Source organism: Pteropus medius, unplaced genomic scaffold, assembly GCF_902729225.1.
Source record: "Pteropus medius unplaced genomic scaffold, Ma_sr-lr_union100, whole genome shotgun sequence".
Taxonomy (NCBI): domain Eukaryota; kingdom Metazoa; phylum Chordata; class Mammalia; order Chiroptera; family Pteropodidae; genus Pteropus; species Pteropus medius.
Genome location: NW_024349225.1, coordinates 1,345,566 through 1,368,852, shown reverse-complemented (window position 1 = coordinate 1,368,852; position 23,287 = coordinate 1,345,566). Strand labels below are relative to the sequence as shown.

Sequence of the window (23,287 nt, the reverse complement as noted above, 5' to 3'; positions counted from 1 at the left end):
TATCAATTCTGTTGTTGGAAATTGGGCTCTTTCCAGTGTTTTGATAGTTTCCAGTGTTTGAGCGTTTTTGCTAGAAACATTCTCATATCTGTCTCCTAGAAGGTGTTTCTCCAAGGTTTGCAGGAAAGGAATCGCCACATTAGACGAGACTCCTCCCAACCAATGATGCTGCCTCCCCTTTTCCCCGAATAGCCCGAGGGGATGCGAGTCCTGTTCTTGCTTTGTCTGTGGACCTTTGGGGGAAGAAATGTTGATAAAAAAGGATTGGGAGATCGCAGAGGTAGAACCTCCCAGACCATAGTCCAGCTTTCAGTCATGACTCTGGGGAACAAGGACGGTAAAGAGTTGAGGCCAGATGGAGCACTCCTGTAGCCCCAGCCAAGCTTGGCGAGGTCAGGCTGCTCCTGACTGCAGCACAGGCTGCAGCTCAGTTGACATCACAGAATCCACTGTGAGGTCATGACTGGGCTTCGGGACATAGAAATTCAGACAGAATGCAGCATGCCATTCTCAGATCGCATTGTTCTTTATTTAAACTGCAGTAAGGAAAGCTGGAGTAGGCTCTCCAGGGATCCTCCCCTGAGCCCTGGCTCCCGTTGCAGCTTCCGGCTCTGGGTCCTATCAAAGGGCTTCGAAGGTCACTTTCTCCCTGGTCTCAGGTTTCACACTATCAGCCATGTCCAGCCCTTGGCCACTCTCTGTTACCTCCGTGCTGGTCTCCATGCTCTTCCTCTCCGTTGTCTTAGTCAAGATGTCCACATCCTTAGCATGTGGCGAGGCCACTGCTTTTGTAGTAAGATTGGCTTTGACATTCCTCAAGAAAGAGCTGATCCTGCTGAGTCTCTTGGTTGTGGAACTTGAACTAGTCGTAGACGAGCTCCTCCCCGATTTGTGAGAGATCCTGGACTCCTTGGTGATGGGAGCGTGGCTGATGCCTTTGTGCGTGATGACACGTCTGCCGCCCCCTGGGCTGCCACGGCCTTTCTCCTTTTTGTCATCTCTCTGTCTGGCCGAGGACCGGCCAGATGATTTTTGGAATACTTTATCTCCCCCCGCCTTGTGTCGGTTTTCAGACACCCTGCGGTGACGGGAACTCCTGAGAGCTCTGTCCTTCTCCCTTCGCTCCCTCCTCTCCCTTCTGCTCTTGTGGGCTTCAGCCCTGGATGGAGACACGTGCTGCCGCCTTCTCCCCGGTTCTCTCACGCTGCCTTCCGTGGGCACGGTTGAAACGAGAGCTGCCACAGCTGGATCGTTGGCTATTTCTGCAACAGCCTTGCTAGTAGGTTCTACTTTTGCAGTCGCAGTAATCGTTCTGGCCTCTGGGGAGAGGCTGGTGCTGGAAGGACACTCTGCGGGCTTGTCTGCAGCACCTGCCAAGGCCACTTTGATGCTCTTTGCGGACATGTCGGCAGCGCCCGCAATGGCTATCTTGGTTTTGTTTCCTCCTGGACTCATGGTAGCTGCCCCTGCTATGGCTGTGCTCAGCTCTTCAGAGGCAGCAGACTTGGTTATCGCCAGGCTCAGAGCGCCGGCCGTGGTGCCTGCTGCCGCCCCTGCTGACACCCCTGCTGACACCCCTGCGGACGACGCTTTGTCAGGCTGTGTAGGTTTTGTGTGTGAGGTGGCCACGTCGGGCATGGCAGTGGGATTGTGGGAGTCATATTGGGTTCCCTCCCCCCCAGCAAAAGCTGCAGAGGTGACCCCAGACACCTCAGAGACCACGTAGAGGCTTCGGATGCTGACCTGGTCCTGATCCCCTTTCCCTTGGAAGTCGGCGGCTGTCAGGCTCCTCCTGTCCTCCTCCTCAAACGCGGGCATGCACAGCATGTCCTCGGCAGGCGTGGCGTAGGTGCTGCTGTTACTGTCCACTGGTGGTCGCAGGAGGTGAATGAGCTTCTCCCAATAGGCAAAGAGGTCTTCCCGCGCATTCAGAGGGGGACACAGCTGCAGGTAGCAGGAGCGGCCAGTGGCGAACTTCAGGCGCAGCTGTTGCTTCTCACGGTCGTGAATGGAGATGCGCACGAACTTCAGGGGAAGGAGCCTGGTCAGTTCTAAGGCCTTGGCAGCCTTGCGACTTTTTCTCTTGGTGACTTGGCCTTGCCCAGCAGGCTGCTCACAGCCGGTGGCGGGTCGGGCCAGCAGCATGACATCCGGCAGAGGGAGGATGGGGCTGGTGGACGCAATGCCCACGGTCACCATTCGGACGCGGTTGTGCACGTCGATCACTTCTCCCCTTTTGGTGATCTGGATAAAGTCGCTCTCAAATATAGGTGCGTACTTGAAGATGTCATACTCTCCCTTATACAGCTGTCGCTGTAGCTTCCCCATGGCGGTATTGAACATGCCCACGCCGGAGCCGCTCTGGGCCGTGTAATATGGTAACAGAGACTCGCCGTTCATGGCTGTGACTTATTGTGAGCAAGCAGTGCTGGCAAGGCAGGCCCCAGGCTCTTCTTTTTTTGGCCTCTCTGGCAGAAGAGGGAGCAGCAGTGCTCCCTGTCACGCAGATGGCCCTATGGCAGGTCTCTCAAGCCCACCCCACCCCGCTGGCCCCCCTGTAGCCTCACAGCCTCCCAGAGGCAGGGGTGGGGGTGGGGGTGCAGATGATTCCAGTGGGGATGCTGGAGGGCGCTTGGACCCCAGACTGAACCTCTTCGAGGATGTAAAGATGTCGAGTGGGCTCCCCCTCCGCCTCGCCTCGCCTCCACCTCTGATTTTTTATTTCCCCAAGAGGCTGTGAACTCCACTCTCTCAGCCTAAAACCCCTGCGCGGCCATATTTATCCTCTGCTGCCCTTTGTGAGGTGTCGCTGTCACATACCCCTTTGTTCCCATCCCACAGCCACCCCCTCATGGCAGGGCCACCATCAGCCCCCCAAACACCTCATTGTCCCCACAGACGACAAGTCTACCTGCCAGGGACTCAGTTGGGGACCAACATAAAAACTGGACAAAAATCTGTAGAAACATAAGATCATGGGATAAACTTGAACAATTTGAGCTCGAGGTTTAATTTTATCGAATAACCTAAAGTTGACCTGTTCTTTCATAAAATCTCAGTACATGTTGATGATAATGACCTTTAATAATAGCATTAAAAATTGCTTCCCCTGGGCATCATGCTATGTTCTTCACACAGGGTTGCAAGAATCCATTGAGTTTGGAACTGTTGCCACCACCTGCATTTTACAGGTGAAGCAACAGAGATGGTATCACTTGCCTAAATTCACACAACTAATGGTAGCGGAGGCAGTGTATGAATGAATGCAGGCCTAGCTGATTCTAAAACCTTTGTCCTGAACCCCTACAGTACTTGGCCTCACAAAGAAAGCTTGGGCTGACCAAAAGCTTGGATTAATTTAACTACCTTCAAGAAGACCCATTTTGTGCACTATTATAAGTTGCACGATTAATCCTGTATGTGTGTATATGTTATGGAAAGAACTCAAGACAGTGGCTGGACTAAGTTGGGAATTAAATTATTCAGGGGTCCATCTCATTTCTTCCTCCTCCACTATGCTTGTGCAAACAGTCTGTGTGTTGAGACCTAGTTATTCTCTCTTAAGACCTCCAGTGAAATGGTGGGGGATTGGGGCATGGTAACCTGAGATGTAAGCTTCAATTCCAGGCCCTCCTGTAAAACCTCTCTATCATGCAGAAGTGGTTTGGGAGCACCGACACCTACGGGGAGCATGTACAATTTTACCTCCTGCCTTATTGCAAAATAACTGTTTTATAAATTGTTACGTGAACATTCTGAGAGACCCCTGTTCCCAACCCACTTATCTCCCAGTTTGATGTGATGCCCGAAATTCCACCTAGGAGGTTCATTCCTTGAGGATAAGGCTGTTTTTCTGCTCAAATATACACATCTGTCCATCAACAGGTAAATGAATAAACAAAATTTGGTCTGTCCATTCAGTGGAATATTATTCAGCCATTAAAAGGAATGAGGTGCTGATACATGCTACAATGTTGATCAACCTTAAAAACCTACTGAGTGAAAGAAGGCAAATATGAAAGGCCACATATGATTCCATTTATATGAAATATATATTAGAGGCAAATCCATTGAGACGGATATTAGATAATTGGTTGCCTAGGGCTGGAAGGAGGGGAGAATGGGGAGTGACTGCCTAATAGGTACAGGATTTCCTTCTGGGGTAATGAAAAATTCTGGAACCAGTGGTGTGATTACACAGTAGTGTGAATGTACTGAATGCCACTGAATTGTACACTCTAAAATGGGTACAATGGTACATTTTATGCTGTCTATATTTTAATCACACACACACATGTACACACAAACATGCATACATATACTCCTACTCAGAACCCTTAGAGTTAAAAAAACATAGATTTCCGCTTTAGAAAGGCCAACTGTGTGACCTCGAGCAAGCTACCCAGCTCTTTACTTCCTCATCTGTCAAATGGGGACAGTAACAGTTGCTGGGAGGACTGAATGAGACAATGTATACAAAAGGCTGAGCAGATTGTCTCAATAGATGTTCCTTTCTTATCAGCATTAGTCCTCAACTGGCCCTTTAAGTCTTGGTGTAAATTCCTTCCCGAGAGCAGTTTTCAATAAGACAAAGAGAGAAGCTTCTGGGGTTAGAGAAGACTGAATGATCGTGGGTAAACCTGGCCTTCTCTGAGGTTTTACCTCAGGCGGATGGGCATAAGTACTGTTCACTCCACAGAGAAACTGCCTGAACGCAACATGTTCATGGGGTGGGGATGAGGGGAGAAAGCTTGGTTTGGGTTTCAAAGGTTTGTTCAAAACCAATGGGGAGATATTAGAATAAAGATAGTCAGCATTTTAGCTTTTTGCAGAAAGTGAAAAATTCAAAACCTGTCCTGTGGCCAGAACAATTTAAAGCTCTTCACTCTGAAACAGGTGTCAGGCCAGATCTCAGGGAGGGGCGAGGGGACAGGATGAAGACAGGAGAGAGGAGGGAGGGTGGGTTTCTCATGCCTCATCAGTGGGCCATCACCACAGAGGCGGCCCATTGAAAAGACTGTCAAACTAGGTGCCTGATTCTGGCAGAGGTCCCGTCCAAGTTTATTTTCCTAGAGGCCCCCAAACTTCCCTCTCCGTCGAATGTAAAACAAGATGAACTAAATAACTTGATGGTAAAATGATATTCATCCTTTGTTTTTATTATTAAAGTATCAAAACATAAACTTGGCTACAGAAAACAAAACTATTTTCATGCATTTGTGTAAAGAACTTACAGTTCCATTAACCAAAAACAGTGCGTTTCTCACATCAATTTTTCTTGCCATAGCCACCAACCCCTTCCTTCCTCTCCAATCCACGGCTGTCCGTGGCAGCTTAGAAACTGTCTCGAGTTTCGTAACAGCTGATCAGTGGCACCTATACCCACAACCAGTGTGTAAAGGCAAGGAATTTTTTTCCCCTCCACCAGGATAAAGAAAAGATTATCTCCTAAAAGAAGGGGTGAATCGGTACTTCCACCAAATGGCTCTTTACAGATTAAGAACTACCCCTGATATGCAATTAGGACACCTGTGCCATAAATGATAGTTTAAAGGAACTATACCCAAGCTCAAAAGAGTAGGCACCATTCGCGTGTGTGAATTTCAATATTGAATGAAGCCAATATCTCTTTGAAGAGCAGCATTGGTAGCGGAGCAGTCAGTTTTTATTTCTAGCCTGCGAGTGTTACTTATATGCAGAGCAAAGAGCAAGGGATCCTAGTTCTGGAATCAAATTGGGTGGAATGCTTTTCTTTGAATCATGACACCAATCCCATCTAAAATTATTCTCTTTCTTCCTCTCCACCCTCCCCCGCCACTCTTTTATGATATCAGAAATACATATTTGCAACAATGAGACACACATTTGGACATTATAATAAATGTAATTCAAGAGTTCTGTGGCAGAATGTAAGGTGTCTGTCCATGGCTCAAGTTGAACAAGTGTAGGTTTTAGGCTTTTGTACATTCAGATAAATGGATAGTTGAGGTATTTAGCAATTCAGATTTTATAACAAAATTCTGTTTTAACCAAACAGTTGGCCTAAAGGATTTACTTGGTGCTGTGTTCCAAGGATTTTTGATGAGAAATTGAATCTCAGATGCCACAGACTAAAGAACAGGATTGAAAGTCAATTGTCTCAGCTAGTGGCACCCCAAAGAACAAAGGAGAGCACTTGGAGAATCTTTAAAGCTAAATAACCTTCTCTCCAACCCAAGGAGAGGAAAGGGGTGGGAAGTGACTAGATCTCAACAACCAACTGATTAAAAAGAACAGAGACCAGCACAACACTTAAGTTTACCATATCTTGGTTCCAATATTTATTATATTGACAGGTTAGCAATACTGGGATAAATAAGTCATATTTTCTCTTACAGAAAATTGTAATGATACTATTGCGTAAGATTAAACACTCTGAGGATTTCACAGAAATGTCAGAATTTAAACAGACAGTAACCAGAGTCCTTGTGGCCAGTGTGAATGACCTCTCACATCTGTCAATGCTCTGGGCCAGATTTCTACAAACATCTGCATGACAAAAACAATGCCATTAACATCCAATAATGCGAAAGCCTAGGCATCACCTAGCTTCAAACAAGTCTCCACTGAATGTGGTTTTAAACTGCAAGAAAAGGAAAATGGAATATTCTTTGGCTCTTCCCGCCTAGAAATAACTCCTGACCTGTCACTGAGCAAGAGTCCTAACTCTGTGGACGGTGGACTAACTGCTTTCCTCCTGCGACATTGTAACTGAGTTTGCAACAGAGGACCTGCAGCCGTGCACATGAATTTTACGTTCGTGCCTGGGTGCCAAGGAAAGGAGGGCTTTTCCGTTGGCACAAAACTGTACCGCCGGCCAGCCGAATTCTGCTCTCCTGGAGCTGACATGCTCTTCTGGACACCTGAACATTTTGTAAGACACTACGCCTGGTGATATCCCCCCCAAACTCTCAGAAATTAGATCTGAGGGAAAAAGTCACACCAGTGTTGTAGGAACAAACATCGGGAGAGCACAACGCCTAGTTATGAAACAAACACCTTGCACACAGTAATTCCTGTAAATAACAGCGTATTTGCTAGAAGCACAACCGTGGCCATTGCACAACTTTGCTAAAAGCCATTCTCACTCCACTTCCCTTAAAGTGACCATGACAGTGGCAGCGGAGGAGGTGGCCCTACCCCACCCACCCAAGGAACAGATACTTGTTCTGCATGAATCTTAATGGTGGGCGTCCTGGTTTTTGTAGAATCCATACAAAAGGCAGGCAGGACCCTAACGTGGGGCCATCTGGAGAATCCAAGAATGGCTGGTATGTCAAGGCCTAGATCCTGGAGTTGAGGCAAAAAATGCCCTTGCTCTGGTCCGAAGTCCACTCAGGGCAGAATGGAGAGGCCCAGCTCAGCCGCTGAGCCCTCCCGCTTCCAGGGGTCTTTGCTGCTGGGATTTGAGAGGTGCACAGGAAGTCAGATCTCCAATGGCTGCAGGGTTTTGGATGTAGAAGGAGGATTGGATGAGGACTCCCCAGTTGTCCCCATAACCACGGCTGCTTAGCTCTGCAATGTTCCTTCTTTTATCTGTTGGATAAAAAGATTTCTTTCATCTTCTGGAGTCCGCCCGTTCTGAGCCCGGACAATACACGTGGGCCGATGAAGGTTGAGCATGTATATCAAATGCTGCTTCTCATTCTTGAGTTCCTCAATTTGGGCCTTCAGTTCTGCATTCACACTCTCCAGCTTCTCTGACTCCTGGGGGACAAGCGACAGAGTTATTAGGAATAGAACCAACATCCAGCAAGGGGGGAGGGGGTGGCCAGGAGGTGGGGCAGCACCTGGGACATGTCGGGGCTCATCAAGCTGGGAATGGCCTGCAGAGGAAAGCCATTGGGCTCCTGCTACAGTGCCCCACAAAGCAGGGACAGCAGCATTAGGTTTGGGAGAATCCAGACCCTGGAGAAGCCTTTAAACTTAGAGGCTTCTTCAGAGATGCCTTCGAGTTTACACTCAAGACTAAGTCAGGTTGTGACTCTGATAGTAATGAAGCTGCAACAGAACCAAGTGCTCAGAGATCTCCTCTGCATGAGTCCAACAGCCCACATGCGGGTCATCTGGACTCGCAAGGGCCTTCTGGGCTGGGGAGAAATTCAGACTCATGGTGCTTAGTCTTTTGTGAGTCACTAATTTCATTGAGATGCCCGTCTCCCCAGAAAGAATACATATGGCAACACACAAAATGTCTTAATTTTCACTGACTCCCTACAGCAATCAACAGAACGCCTAGGGGACCTGTGGAACCGGCGTGAAGACTCTGCGCTGGCCTGTCCACACTTAGGGGAAGGGACATGATCACTGGAAAGACTGCACCGTGGGCCACCTCACCCACCACAGATTCAGTTCCCTTCAGGACGGGATGCTGCCTGAATGCAGCCAGGAGCTCACACTATTGGATGAGCCAAGAAGAAGGGCTGCAGAGTTAAGAACTACACAGGAACACCAAAAAAAGTGTAACCACTGCTTGTGGATTAAGGAAATAACTTGTTTGAAGCGATTAATTAAAGGCTTTTCATAGTGAGCCAAATGAGAGCTGGCAGCTTCGTCCGTCTCTCAGAAAACGAGCAAACCTCTTTAACTGCGCTGACATATCCTGCAGCCTGGAAGCTGCTGGACTTGTACAGACTGGCCGAGACTGCTGTGATTTTTAATTCACACACCTGCTTTTTACACATCCAGAGCCACATTCATTGTGCTAACAGCTTTGTTACCTCTTCATTTAGCCACTGGCATTTCTGCTACCCAGCTACAACACCCTTCTCGGGGAAAACACTTCTGGGTAGGGGGCTTTTTAACTCCCCTTCCGACAGTGACATGAGGTTGGTGGGGGACGGGCGTGAGCAAGAGGAAGGGGCGAGGCGAGAAGGCGCTCACTTTCTGCAGGCACTCTGTCTTCTCTTTCTTCTTGTTTCGGCACTTGGCAGCTGCAATCTTATTTCTTTCTCGTCGCCTCTTTTTCCTTTCATCTTCTTCAGGGGCTACCTGTCCAATTCAAAAGGCACGTGCTTAATGGGAGGCAAGAAATGCAGCCCACCTCAAATACACTGCCCTTTATTGCCAGCAAAAACTGGCAAACCAGGGGGGTCCTGATGCTAGAGGACCCGGAAGGAGTAAAGCCCCAGCCTTTTGCATGAAACCTCTCCCACACATGTGATCTTAAGAACGAATGATGAAAAGCAAAACCTGTTAGTTTAAATTATATTGGCAATATTGGTAAATTAAAATTTAGCTTATTTTAAAAATGCATTTTGAAATAAGAGTTTGATATTCAAATTGATAATCACAGCGGTCATTTAGATCAGGAAACAGATTCTGCGTGGTAAATACGTTCTTTCCCCTAGAACCAGGAATGGGCTCAAGAACATCACTGCGCCACCCTCTTCCTCTGCCTCTTTCATTCAAGACCCAAGGGCAGCCCCATTCGTCTCCATCTTCCTTCGGAGCATCAGAGCACCTCCTTCCTGAATTCAGGAGAAGCCTGTGGTACTCCTAGAGAAGAGGAACTCAAGCCTGTTCCCAAACAAAGTGGCATTACAGCCCACGGCTTGGTGCCAACGGTGGATGGTGAACTAGAACCATCCACTGATTCATCCTCCAATTAAATACTGATCTCTTCCTCTCTGCCCACTCCAAGCCAGCCCCAGGGCTCCACAGAGAACAAAACCCTGTCCTGTTTTAGGATCTGGTCCTATCGGATCTGACTTGATCGGCGAAGTTCGGCTGCTGGACCTGGCTTAGAGGCCAGAGTCCAGCTGGGGTGAAGCACTCGTGGTGGGCTGTGTGGGTGACAGTTAGGCTGCTCATATCAGGACTTGTCGTGTCACTTGTCACTGCTCTAGACTTCAGACTTCAAACCAAAGAGACCCTGGCATGCCATAATCAACACACATCTGACTTAATACTCATCCTTTTGGATTAGATGACACTGACTTTGCTTGGACTGAGATGGAAGGCCTTGCAATTTAGAAAAACAAAGCCCAAGAGGGAAATAAGGTGAGAGAAATTCCATCTTTTACATCCTGGATCGGAGAACCACACAGGCAGAAATTTGGGTGTAGACTAAACTGTCTTTAATCCTAGCTTCACCACCTGTGAGACCCTGAATAAGCTACCATGCTCTTCTGAGCCTCAGTTTCCTCATTTGTAAAATGAGATCTATAATCTTACCTACCTAATAGGATTGCGATGAGAGTCAAATTAGTGAACATATGTAAAGTGTTTTGTACAGTGTTTAGCTTATAGTCAGCACTATGTATTATTCTTATTCTTATTCTTATTATTATTAACCTCACCATTGGTGTCTTCATCAAGAACTCAGCAACTCTAGTATTTCCTTTACAACCCTACAGATATGTTTTGGATAGGTGGGGGGAGAATTTGGGGTTTTCTCATATGACGAAGTACTAGAAAGTAGAGCAAAACTCAGAGTCACACACTCAGATGTGGAAAAGCCTTTGTAAAGGCCATTTAATTCAGTCTCCTCAGTTTATTAATGTAGAAATGAGGAATTCAACCAACAAATAATAGTAATAGTGGCCAGTACTAATGTGCCCAGGAATCACCAGCTCCTGGTCAGTAGACCAGCAGGCTACAAAATCCAGATGTAAACCCAGGCCTTCGGCTCATCCTGTGTCCTCTCCGTGCTAAAGTGACCCGAACGCCCAGGGTGCCTATGGGTTTCACAGGCTCAGTGTCTCATTTTAAGTTGAGAATTACAGCAACCAAGGGGACCAGAACATTCAAGTAGGTCAGTTGGTGCATACTCTCTCCAGGAGGAAAATCTACTTGTTAAACTGACCTATCTAACATCAGAAGGTCATTTGATGAACACAGGATTACAGATGGGTTGGGTAGCTTTAAGAAGTGTTTCCACAAAGAAGGTTGCCTGCTTCTTCCTTTGGAGAACCCTCCAACTATCCTTCCAAAATGTTCTCCTCCCTTCTACGGGGATCCTACTACTTCCATTGCATCCTATTATCTCAGGATATTTAATTAGAAAATTAAAAATTCCCTTGAGTGTCCCATGATCCACCCTGCACTGTCCAGTATTGCACTGGGTACCTATGACCTCCCCTCAGGTTGGTTAGGGCCCAGCCAATGCCCCTCCAATGCCCCTAATGATGCCTTATGGATAGAGCATCACACGATAGTCCCAACTATCAGTCACTGAGCTATCACTCAGGTCCTCTGCTGGACCCTTAACGAATGTAATCTCATGAACCCTTAGATCAGTCCTATGGTGAAGTTATTATTATCCCCACCCCCTTCTATAGCATCATATTCTTAACAAACTTCCTTTAAAACCCAGTTCCTTTTTGGCCAGTTCCACTATTCCTTGCCCAAAGGCAATGTTCATGCCAGTTAAGTAAGCCTGAAACACCCCCATCTTGTACCCATGTGGCTTCCCATCTCACTCTGAGTAAAGCCATATCTATATAACAGTCCATAAGACCCAGCATGATCTGCCTCCCACCCATTACCTCAGCTCCTCCCTTGTTCTCCACCCACATGGACCACCGCCACTCCGCCACTCCTCGTGTGCACCAAGCACACTCCCCACTCAGTGTCCTTGTTCTGGCTCTTTTGTCAGATACTCAGGCCCCTCCTTCTCCTCCTTCGAATCCCTTCTCAAAGGCCATTCTATCGGTGAAAGCTTTCCTGACCTCCTGATTTAAAACAGCACCCCCACCTCTACTCCGCTCTCAGTTCCCTTTTGTTGCTTTATTTTTCTCTTTTGCCTGTTGCTCATATTGCGGATTCACTTCTTTTGTGTATTATCTGTCTCCTCCCAGTAGAAAGTAAGCTGCCTGAGGGCAGTGATTTTGTTTTATTCATGCTGCAGCCCCCTTCCTAGAGCGCACCTGGCATGCGGTAGGTGTGCAGGTGTGCGACAAGCGCCAAAGGAACGGACACTTGTGATAGAACCTACCTGGGCTTTCGTGACTGACATCTCGAGAGGTCTGCTGCTGACAGTGACTGACTCCAGGGCCGAGGACATCCGGTGGCAGAGGTGCTTGTTCTGGATGGCAAACCTCAGCTCTTCCTTGACAAAGGGTGTCAGGTTAGCAAAATCCTCAAACACCAGTGACCCAGGAGGGGACAGGCAGGGGACGATGGCAGAGGCACTGACTTCCGAGGCAGAGACCTGGCCTGGGTGTTGAAGCATCATTTTGCTGAAAGACACATCGAAACCCAAACTACTTCAGGGATTTGGGAGCAATGGGACCAAGTTCTCCCACACTTACGACCTCCAACCCAAGCCCCAACCCAGGCGGAAGTCCCGTAAGCCCTCAGCTTCTTCCCTCTTTCTTTTTTTTCCATTTCATGCCACCCTCAGCTTGAGTAAAACAGGTTCTTAAAATATACAGCTCAGTGATATGGATAAAATGCCTAATTGAAGTTTATCAAGGGTGGCATTTCAGGCTATTTTGAATTCACAAAAGCATTAGTTTTGGCTGGTGTGCATATATGCAAACGTAGCCTCAAACAGTAATGAAAGAGGAAGGACATTAAGATAAAAAAAAAATTAAAAAAATAAAAAACCACAGCGAAACTATTATGTAACTCCATTTCCAGTCTCTTTTTCGAAAAGGAACTTGGTATCTGAAATCAAGTTAGATCTGTCAATCAGTGGAAGTTTATAAAGCAAAGAGTGGGGGACTCCTGAATTTAGCAAATATATCTTAACTTCTCCCTTAGGAAGTCGGATCCAAGTAAATGAGAGTGAGGATGGTGACTGTGGTAGGTTTGTTTCTTTGAGCCAGCAGGGGATGGGAGATGGGGATACAGGTGACAAGGGACTAGTAGCCCCTTCGTAAAGTTGAGGTTAGTGAAGCAAAGACCTCAGAGTAAAGAAAAGTGAGGTGCTAAGAACTTGGACCTCGTCTGGAGGACTTGTTCAGCCCTGTGGTGTCTGGAGAGACTTGGTCTGGCGGCCAAAGGGGAGCAGGACTGGTTCTGGCACTAAGGAGCAGTGCGACCTGAGCTCTCTCAGTCTCAGTCTTCATCTGGCAAATAGCTGAGAGCTTGTGCAGCACAGGGACTGAGTCTCCTGTCGCTCTGTCCCAGAGCCTGGCCCAGCGCCTGGCACCAGCTGCTCCCAATTCCTGCTGAACGCTGGAGACTGCTTGACTAAATATATGAAATGGGGGAGCAGCAGTCAAATCAAATGGCCTCTGGGGTCCCATCTCCCTCTATCATTCTACAGCCTAGAGAATCCAAAGCTGCAATAGGAAAATAAAAGGTAGAAACAGTAATAGTTTCATAGTCTCAATTTGGAACAGCCCCCCATCGATCTTTCCCTGCCATGTATTTCCTCCAGCAGTGGCTGTAGTCATTTCTCCAGGGGCAGTGACTGTGGAGATTATCTAGGCAGGGGGGTCCCCTAGAGCGTCCCTTTCAATCTGGGGACCTTTGCCAAATCCAGGCAGACAGGAAGCCCTTTGGCAAATCTCTAATGAGTGCCTTCTTCATTTAACGAGTGCTTTCTTCATACCAGAAACCTTATGTAAATGATCTCATTTAATCCTCATGAGAATTCAGTGAGTTAAGTCCTAGCCCCATTTTACAGGTGGGGCAACTGAGGTTTACACCAGCTAAATAATTTGCTTGAAGTCATAGTGTGAGACAACATCACAATTTGGAATTAGGTTTGACTCCAGAACTCATGCCCTTAATTTATAGAATATTATTTCACATCACAAAAACAAAGCAAAAAAACAGGGCAAATTTTTCTTGGGGAGTGGAGGCTGGCATGGGGATGGGTGGGAGTCCTGGAAGTGAATCGATGGAGGGAAGACTAAGCACAGAGCCACAGGGAAAACTTGAACTCTAGGTAATGAATTGTTGAACTTTCTATGTTAGGGTGTACACTCAGGCTGCTGCCTGCATTCTGGAGTATGTATAAATGGGTCTTTATGTATAAAATTCTCAGACTGGGGTCAGAAGATTAAGATTTGAAGCCTACTTACTTATGTGTCATCGTTATACCTCCCAGTGCCTTCTTTCTCCTCTGTAAAAGAAAACTAGTAACAATTGCTCTATTTTCTCATAGGGTTGTACGAGGAGTTGAGAAAATAATACATGAATATGCCCTGGAAAACATAATGGGTCTGGGAGGTGTGTTCTTACTGGGCCTCCCCGGGATCTCTCCAGCACGGGTTTGGCTCTCTGACAGACTCTCTGTGAGGTCCAGGTGGGAGGGTGGCTGGTCACTGGCTTTGATCTCAAACACTTCTGAATAGAACACCCTGACCTCTAACTCCCCCTTAAGATTGGAGAGACACTGTTGGAGGCAAGAATGCCAGGTCAAATAATGCCACCATTGATTATTCAAAGAAACCCAGGAAATGTGTGTAACTCTCTTCTAAAGACCTGTGTCATGAGTCAGATCTGAGGATCTTCTATCAGTTTAATCCCATAATCTTAGGATACTTGGAGGGGACTTCTCTTTGGCAGCTGATAAACTCTGAGACACCAGCCTTCTACAGCCAGAGGCTTAAGAGTCTCCCGTGCATTTATGTTTTCCTTCCCTTCCCAACTTTATTAACAATCTAGTAGCTCAGGGATGGAATTCAGAGCCACCTCTGGGCTGGCCTCTGGAGAACTGGATGGCTCCCTTCTACGTGGGTAGTTTGAATTCCGTGGCAGTTGAGTGTAGTTCGTTTCACCACCCAACTAACTTTATAAATGAGCTCTCAAGGCTTGGGGTCTAGTGTTTGGACATTTTTTCCCCTTCTCAGTGTAAAGTCAGCAGTCCTGATGAAAGAAACTGAAGAATGTCAGTGGTGTGGAATGTTTGTATGAGAAGCACTGGGTGGGCTTACTAGGGGACGGAAATGGGCTGTAAAAATGTTAAAAGCCTCAGTAAAGTAGTTGTATCTGTAGAGATTTGGGCTTTCTCTGCACTTAGCTAAAGCTTAGTTTCTTGAGATACTTTCTAGTTATTTCTTTACTTAACTCTCTTAAGGTATGATCCAGCCAAGAGTCAGGCTGTGTTCCTACAAGGAAAATGAAGTTAAATTTTCAGACAATTTTTTCCAAAAGTTGAGACCCTTTAACATCCCTCTCATTTAAATATATATATATATATGTTTGTGATTTTCTGAGTTGACTTTCTACACTGACCTTAAAATTGCCCAGACTTGCTGTAAAGAACCTGCATTTTGCTTCTGTCTCATTATCTCTAATCATATCGTTGGAAATTTCATCATTTTCGAGAAAGTGAAACTTTACTCGCTTATTTCTTTAACTGGAAATTCAACTCCTAGATTTTCTTTCCTTGTAGCTGTGAACAACTGCGTTGAATTTTCACTTTTAATTTTCATCTCTTTCCACTAAGGGCTGATCATAAAACATCTTACCGTTGGAAGCCAACATTAGTTTCTGGCTAATTTCATATCTTGGTCTTTCTCCCAGCCCACTGGAAGGTTGGAGGTGTAAGACTGGGCTTCAGGACCAAAGTCGATGCTTCTAGGCCTATCACTACCCCTCACAAGCTGAGCACGCACTGACAAGCCACTTGTGGTTCCAGGGCCTCAGTCTTCTCGTCTGTGAAATGAGACGGAAACTGCCCGCCCCAGTTCCATCCCATGGCTAGCTATCAGGAAGATCATATGAAATTCGTGAAGGTGGGTTTACACACGTCATTACTACTGTGATTCCACTTTCCCCATTTCAGGGGGGAACTCATAACGTCGTCAATGCAGTTTAGCCCCATTGATCAGAAATTAACTGGAACTCTCAAGAAATTCAAGTCAGTCACAGCTTCTTTGGCACTTTGATTGACCCCCAGGCTCTGAACACATCAGGTCATTTCCACCCCACTATTTGCTAGTACCAGCTTGTCTCTACTGGTGTTATATACTTAAGAAATAACTAGTTCTCACTCATGAAACCATTTCTGGTTTCTGTGGTATCCTGGCTATGTATTTCCTCCTCCCAAGGACAGTTAACACTCGGAGCCACTGACCCTGCTCTATGCCCAGCCAATCTGAAAAAGGCAGAAATCATGGGCTTTATCTAATAGGATAGAGCACCCAATATTAAAGGTCAGGTCTTCATTTGTAATTTGAGTATAATGAGATCCAGGACGGTAAAGTGACTTGCCCAAGGGCATAAAGCTGGTGAGTGGTCCTGCCCAGGCCAAGCTGTTGACCAGCCATCCACTGCTCATTTTGCTCCATCACTAATAGAGATCCAACCGAAAAGGCAACTGGAAAACAGAGCCACTGGCCAGGTAGATGAGGGGTCAATAGTCAAGTAACCTGGTACCCACCACAGAGGAGGCTTTGACAGGACTAGACAAAGAGGGAACATAGAAGAAAGAGAATGAGGGAGAGAAAGGGCCAAGAGGGAGAGAGAGAGGGAGCGCGAAACGTAGGATTAAGACAGGAAGGGTCCAAAGGCTCGGACAGCCGCCACAGGTGCTGGGAGCTGTATCTTATCCACACTGTGGGCCTGGTGCTACCTGCCACTTGGCTCTGAAACCAGACAGACAATAACAACTGCAAAACCCACCCCCACCCCAGGCTTTGTCTGGAATATCCTCAAAGCAAGAATCTATATGTTGTAGTATTATTCTACAACAAATGCTAAATGCAAAACAAGGGGCCAGTAATATCAATTTCTCCATTTAAAGTTGGGGAGACGGAGGCCCCAAACAGATGTGACTGTCACCAAAACTGAAATAGGTATACGGGAAGACAAGGTGACAGGCAGCACTCCAGGACCACAGTGTGGATAAGACAGCACCTGTGGCATCACTTCTCTGCCCACCGCCCCCCCAACTAAAACACTTTTTTTTTTTTTTTTGGCTCCATCCAAAGGATTTAGCAACTCCTTTATTCGTAAGGAAGCATATGTGACTAGGAAATGAAATTACAGAATAGAAAGTAGTTAGGAGGAAAGGAAGCAAGTAGATGAGATGAAAATGAGGTGTCAGGGAGCAGAGAAGGAGAACCAATCCAATGGGGGAAAAAGTTGGGAAGAGAAGAGATGCCCCGTAGAGAAGCCCCCTTCCCCCCATTGCCTCAGAGGCTGGTCAGTGACATTAGATAGAAACCCCTCTCATTCAAGTCCCCTCACTGGCCCCTTTGTTTTCAATTCCACCACTCCAGAATCTCAAAATCTTCCGGCCAGTAAGAACCTTAATGGTTATCTGGTCCACCCACCACCTTATGCAAGCAAACAGGCAGGGGGGCCAGTAGTGTCTTTGTGCCCACGACTCCCAGCTGAGGATACTGAGGCTCAAGGACATCAATGCAGTATAAGGTCTCAGGGTCCTGGCCACTAAACCATAATGCCATTCTGTCCATTGCCTCAACAACTGGCTTCGCACCCTCACTTCCCAGCGGGTCACCATGGACGAAAGCAGAGAAGTCCGCGAACCCGCGAGAGGAGGAGCCAGAGTCACAGGTCCGAGAGAAAAGCGTGAGAGCCTTGGGACAGGAAGTCTCAGGACCAGGAGTGCGCCCCCAGCCTGTGCGGGAACCCTCTCCGTCTTCCACCGCAGGACCGCGACACGAGCCCTCGCCACCTCTGAACTTATCCCAACCAACTTTCGCTCCCGGCTCCCTGCGATCTCGGGTGCGCAGAGCGACTCCCAGCGGCCGTGTCCGCGCCCCTGGTCCGCCTGTCCAGTCTCCATTCATTCCATTCGGCGCCTGGGGCAGCCCTTCGGCGAGCCCCGGCCTCAGCGCCCCTCTGCAGACCTCGGGGAGGCTGGGCTCGGGAGTGGCAGAGCCGGGACACCAAGCAAGGGATGGACAGGACAGCGAGCGTGAGCGCCTCGGAAACCCCCGCGCACCCGTCTCCGCAAGGCGGGTAAGAAAGCGCTCAGCGCGGAGACGACGAGCAGTGTTCCCAGGCGGGTAGAGAAGCGGGAGCCCCACCTCTCTGTCACCAGGAACCTTTCGTGCCCCAAGTCAAAAGAGAAAGTGAGTTATTGGCGAGAAACTTTCTGAAGCGCCGAGGAGCAGCGGTGGCTGGGAAAAGTTCAGCCCGAATTCTTTGGAAGCCGAAGGCTAGCGGCGCGGGTCGGGGGTGGGCGCAGGGCTGGTTACCAGAGGGGCTAAAGGGAATGAAAGCGAGCCACCCTCGCCACGCTCACTCACTCGGCTTCCAGCGCTCGCCTCCGGTCTCCACTCGGGGCGGCCAGGGTCCGGAGGGCTGGCAGGGTCGGGGCGGGTTCGGGCTGCGTGTCGGTTGGGTCGGTGGACGAGCACCGGGGACGCACCGCCGGGACGCGGGCTGGCGGGTCCGCTGGGGCGGCGGCGCCGGGAGAGCCCAGTGCAGTGCGCGCCTCGCTGCGTGCGACTGTGGCTGGGTGAGCGTTGCATCACCCCTTTTATAGCTGTAGGGCTGGCGGGATTACTCTGGTCCCAGGCTGACGTAATGCTATTAATAGCTTCCCCCGAGAACTAGCGGGGCAAAGGGAGGAGAGATGGAGGAGGGGCCAAAGGGGAGGAGGGGAGAGGTGGGGCTGGTGATGCAAGCCGCGGGAGGAGCCGGCTGGGGCGCGTTCGCCGGCCTCGCGCGCTAGTACACACACCCGCCCGCCCGCCCTCTCCATATCAGGACCGGAGCTGCCCAGGCTGGCCGCCAGATGTGCGTACTCGCCGCTGCGTGTTCTAGGCATGAGCCAATGGCGCCCAAGCCAGCGGCATGACTCCACTGCGCTGGCATCTCTCCCTCCGATGGGGGGCGGGGGGGCGGTTATTACAGGGGGAGATGGAAAGGGGGATCCCGGCCCCAGCCTAGAGTAGGCGACGCTGGGAAGCGGGCATGTCCTTTCTCTAAAATGCGTAATCATTTTCTGGAGCTTCAGGAAAATACTGCCTCCGCAGCCAAACGCCTCCTTCTCAAGTAGGGGGTGGGATAGGAACAGGAGCGTTAGCCTTTAGTAGGGGAGCGGTACCCAAAGACACCCTCCAGTGAACCTGCGCCGTTACCCGCCGGGGGTGACCTCCGAGGCAGGACAGCGAGAAGTCTGTCCGTTAACCGCGGCGCGCAGTCTCGGCGCACCGCACACGAGCGCACGAGCGGCACTGCGCCCGGGACGGGTTGAGAACCCGATCCCCAGGCGAGGGCGAATGGTAGGACCCCATGGGCTGAGATGTTTCAACAACCGCAAAGCGTTTGAAATTAACGTTGAACAAGACTGGAAAGACTAGAGACCAGGAAAAATCAGATGAAACTCAGAAAAGGACTAAGAGCGGGGCCGAAGCTTAGAGGTCAGGGACGGGAAAGAGAAGGTGCTCGGGTCTCCGCGGGCCTGGCGGGGCGGGGGGCGCCTCGCTCTGCGTCGCTGTTCAGAGGAAAGACGTCTTCGGCTTTCCCGTATTTTTCTGCGCGCAGAGTGCGCTAGGCTGGGACGGGACCGCGGCTACTGGGTAGCACTGACCGCCGCCGAAGTGAGGCCGCGTAGCGGAAATCCCTTCCCCAAGGCGGGGTGGAAAAAAAGGAGGGATCCCGTGACCCCAGATTCGAGCCGAGGATTTAGCAGAACTTTAAAAATGACTTCTTAGTCTGTTTTCCCCGACCTTCCTTGACTGTCTCGGCTTCCAGAGCTGCAGAACTCAGGACCTCAACGGCCCATGGACGAATATATGTGGACGAGAGTGTGGCTCTCGATGTTTTTTAACCTGTCGAGGAGGGAGACCCGTGTGCGCCCGTGGGGAGTGGGGGTACGGCTGGGGGGCACAGACACCTGCTTCCACCTGCCTCTTGGGAGAGAGAGGTGATCGAAGGTCATAGTCTGGTAATTTGGGGTAAAAGCTAGAAGGGTCTTGGAGACCCTGTCTGTCTCGTGGGTAGCCTCACGCCCCGGCACCTGCAGCCTTCGGCTGTTAAGGTTGTGATGGAGGATCCAGTCTGTCTGTCGCTCTCTCCCTTACACACACACACACACACACACAAAGTCCCCGTACCCCCAAAGAATCCGTGTCCTTCTCCCCACCTTCTCTGATTGCCCAGCAGCCTGGGGCAGTGACCCTCAGAGCTGCAGGTAAAATGAGCGTACTTCGCCCGGGCTTCTTTCCCCTCCACCCACCCAGAACATCCCTCGCCTCCCAGTCCCAAGCTTCGCACTCAGGATAACGTAGAAGGCGGCCTCGGAAAGTCCCCTCGGTCCCGGGCGGGTCAGGGAGCCCCGGGGTTCCACGGAGGGTCCGCGGAGCCGTTATTCCGAACCTGACCGGGTCTCCAGCAGCGTCGTGCGGGAAGCACGGGGCTGTTGTTTTGCTTTACTTTTCGCCATGGCAACAGATCTCCCGGCCCCAACCTCCACCCCTCACGCCCACGCCCTCGCACCCCACGCCCACACCCCCACACCCGCCCTCCTCCCGACGCGTCTGCTAGTAAACCCCCGGGCGGGCGGGCAGGTAAATCCTGGGCATGTCGGGACAACCCTAAACCAGAAGGAAGGGCATTTGTCAATTTAAATGAAAGTTATTTGGGATTCTCAGCTTATCTATTGTATCTATCTATTTACTGCCTGGAACGAATTGCACCATCATAAAGTGAAACAAGGAGATGGGGAGGACACGTGAAAACTTCTCTCTTCTTTTCCTCTGTGAAATGCCTACAGAAAACTTTAACCAGTTTACACTATGAACTATGAGCCATTCTTACACGCAAGCCAGATTTGTGGAAGTTGAGTCCTGTCCTTAAGGGGAAATTCAACTTCAGGCGCAGGGTAAACAGCTAGACTAGCCTACACGCGACCGGTGCAAGAGAAGGGTCATTAAGCGAGAGGTCCACACCCCCGTCGGTTTATTTTTGTTACCACCTTGCCTCCCATTCCTCTTAGTCGTCTCGTTTCATTCTAATAATTCTTGGTTTTGAATCTCCAAGTCACACCTCAGTAGAAGTGCTGTCATCTGATTACAGAAGTCGGAGCATCCTCTGCTTCGCTCTCCTACTGAAACTCTAAAAGCGATAAGAATCTTGACACACAACTAAGTCCACCCCTTTGTGAATGAAACTCTTATCTAAGGAAAACAAAAAGGACTCCCGCCTGCCTCCCTGTCCCCAGCCCCCAGGAGAACTGTGAAATGCCTGGCTAATCGCAAAGACCGGGAAAACGGAAGGGAAGAGCCCTGGGGTCTGTGTCACTGGAGGGGTCATCGGTATGAGTCCTGGCTTTAGTTAATGCCACCCAGGGACCAGTGAGCACACTCTGTACCATCTAGAGAAGGAGCAAGAACATCTCCCCAGAACGACACGCTTCTCTACACAAAGGCAAGGAATGCCTCTGCCTCCTGAGAAGGAAGCCCTGGCTCAGGTTATTTCAGGGGTTAATCTTCAATGAATAGGAGTTCGGCAGAGACTTGAATGCTGTTGAGGTTTCACGCTGGAGAACCACCTGGGGAATCCACATTCAGATCGGCTTTGGTATGTTTTGCTGAGTGAGATAAGAACTGGAAACTTCGTGCTGGGGCATGTGCACAAGGAAGGGAAAAAAAGTTAAAAAGGGGAGGAGATGGAACTGAGCAGCTAAAAACAGCCCACTCGTGGCAACCAAATCTAAACACCAAAACATTGCCCGAGCCAAAAAAAAAAAAAAAAAAAAGTTCAGAGATATTTAAGGGTTTTAGCAGTTTCTTAGTCCAGAGAACAGTGCCTCCCTCCTCCACCCCGTGACTCTTCTTCAAACTTCAGGATCGTATTTGCTCACAGAGCTCTACAGAGGTAGATAACACACAAGTTAAAGTCGGTTATGTACTTGAAGCCCTGTCCTCCTGGCTCAACTCATCTCATCTCAGAGAGTGTGGGGTGGGTGGATTTTTCTTCTCTATTCTGCTTTCCAAAACCCACACTATCAAAAAGTCAGTTGGAATGTGGAGAATACTAATTTCAGCACCTCCTCAGGAAACAGGGGAGAAGCATCGCTGAGTGGGCTCCCAAGTGTGGGAAATAGAATTTTGGTTCTGGATTCAGCACTTAGCTGTATCACCTTGGATAAGTCACTTCACTCTCTGGGCTTAAGTTTCCTCCACTGAAATGTGACACTGAAAATAGTACCTAACACATAAGTTTGTTGGGAGGATTCACTGAGAATGGGGCACACAGCCGGTCCTCAGTAGTGGTGTCATGAATGATGAATCAAGGAGGGCTTTCTGGAGACACCCCCCAAATCTCTCCCAGAGACCATTCTGTCCCCTAGCCTGTGACAAACAATCGTGGATGAAGTCGAGCTCTATCCAGGAATTACCATCTCCTGGGGAGCTGGTATAAGATTCCACACAGAAAACAATGAGAACAGTCCCTGACCTCCACCCTCAGCAACTTGGGGACACACCGGGGCTCTCCTCAGTGCAGGGTGGAGGGATGGTCCAGTGAAAGTACCTTGGGTTGGGAGCAGGAAATTCTGGTCTGTTTCTGCCTGTGATATTCTTGAGCAAAAGAACTCCCCACTCTGAAGTGAGGGGCCCTGGGCTGAGCTCTGACGGTCTTGAATGGAGAGCTTCTGCCAGAGCCATCCTGCAAGTCTCTGGCAACCTCTCCTAAGAGAGTTGGAGAGAGAGAAAGTGTGAGTGGGGAGAGGCATTGAACAGCACAAGTACAGATCCATGTTCAGAATCTCTCTTCCCCTCCAAAAACTAGACTGGAGAAATGTTGTCCAACTTGACTCTCAAACACAGCCTGTGGTCCTGACAATATGCTTTCTCTTTCTCTCTCTCAATCTCTCTCTCTCTCTCTCTCTCTCTCAACATTTCCAGAAAATTTTGCCCATGGACTTGGTGGCTTACTAGAGAAGAGGATGTAAGAGCACCGCAGGCAGGGATTGCATCTTTGACAAACTTCTTGTATGTAATCCATCTTCAACAGCCATAGACATCCACCTTGGACCACAGCACCAAAGCCCAGATAGCAACTATTCCCATTTGAGAGTGGGGATCTTGGAGCCCCAGGCACCCAAGATGAAGTCTCAGCGGCCAGAATCTTAGGACTCGGTAGACCTGGGACCCACTGGAAGGTTTTCCTCCAGCCAACTGAATGGTTTACATGAATCATAAATACTTCATCTGTGTTCCAGTCTATAAAATAGAACTATTTAATATCGACTCCATCTAAAGTTGGGTAGTAAGAATCAATGAGATGACAGACATGAAAGTGATTTGAAATAATTGAAAGAATCATACTTTTAAAGATTCCTTTGGGGGAACATTTCTTAGTATAATTTTTTGTTGTTGTAGTTTGTTTGTTTGTTTTGCCATTATGAAAATTTGGGAAATGG

The 23,287-nt window shown here is 48.9% G+C and overlaps 2 protein-coding genes across 2 annotated transcripts; both read right to left on the bottom strand.

The window, feature by feature from the left end:
- Positions 1-523: 523 nt before the first annotated feature.
- Positions 524-2,633, bottom strand: GARIN4 (golgi associated RAB2 interactor family member 4). Its single transcript, XM_039881159.1, has one exon. It carries the CDS (start codon positions 2,398-2,400, stop codon positions 622-624), a length of 1,779 nt encoding a protein of 592 aa, XP_039737093.1. The 5' UTR covers positions 2,401-2,633; the 3' UTR covers positions 524-621.
- A 3,658-nt stretch (positions 2,634-6,291) lies between these two features.
- Positions 6,292-18,382, bottom strand: ATF3 (activating transcription factor 3). Its single transcript, XM_039881160.1, has 4 exons — positions 18,162-18,382; positions 11,978-12,221; positions 8,923-9,030; positions 6,292-7,746 (listed from the first exon to the last, which is right to left on the bottom strand). The coding sequence occupies exons 2-4, from the start codon at positions 12,215-12,217 to the stop codon at positions 7,549-7,551; spliced, it is 546 nt and encodes a 181-aa protein (XP_039737094.1). The 5' UTR covers positions 12,218-12,221; positions 18,162-18,382; the 3' UTR covers positions 6,292-7,548.
- Between the last annotated feature and the right edge of the window lie 4,905 nt (positions 18,383-23,287).

What these genes read in the sequence shown, in the direction of transcription:
- GARIN4 (XM_039881159.1), bottom strand. Translation starts at nt 2,400, where the DNA reads ATGAACGGCGAGTCTCTGTTACCATATTACACGGCCCAGAGCGGCTCC.
- ATF3 (XM_039881160.1), bottom strand. Translation starts at nt 12,217, where the DNA reads ATGATGCTTCAACACCCAGGCCAGGTCTCTGCCTCGGAAGTCAGTGCC. An exon ending in TGTCAGTCACGAAAGCCCAG is followed by an intron (nt 9,031 to 11,977) that starts GTAGGTTCTATC and finishes TGAATTGGACAG; the next exon opens with GTAGCCCCTGAAGAAGATGA. An exon ending in AGACAGAGTGCCTGCAGAAA is followed by an intron (nt 7,747 to 8,922) that starts GTGAGCGCCTTC and finishes CTTGTCCCCCAG; the next exon opens with GAGTCAGAGAAGCTGGAGAG.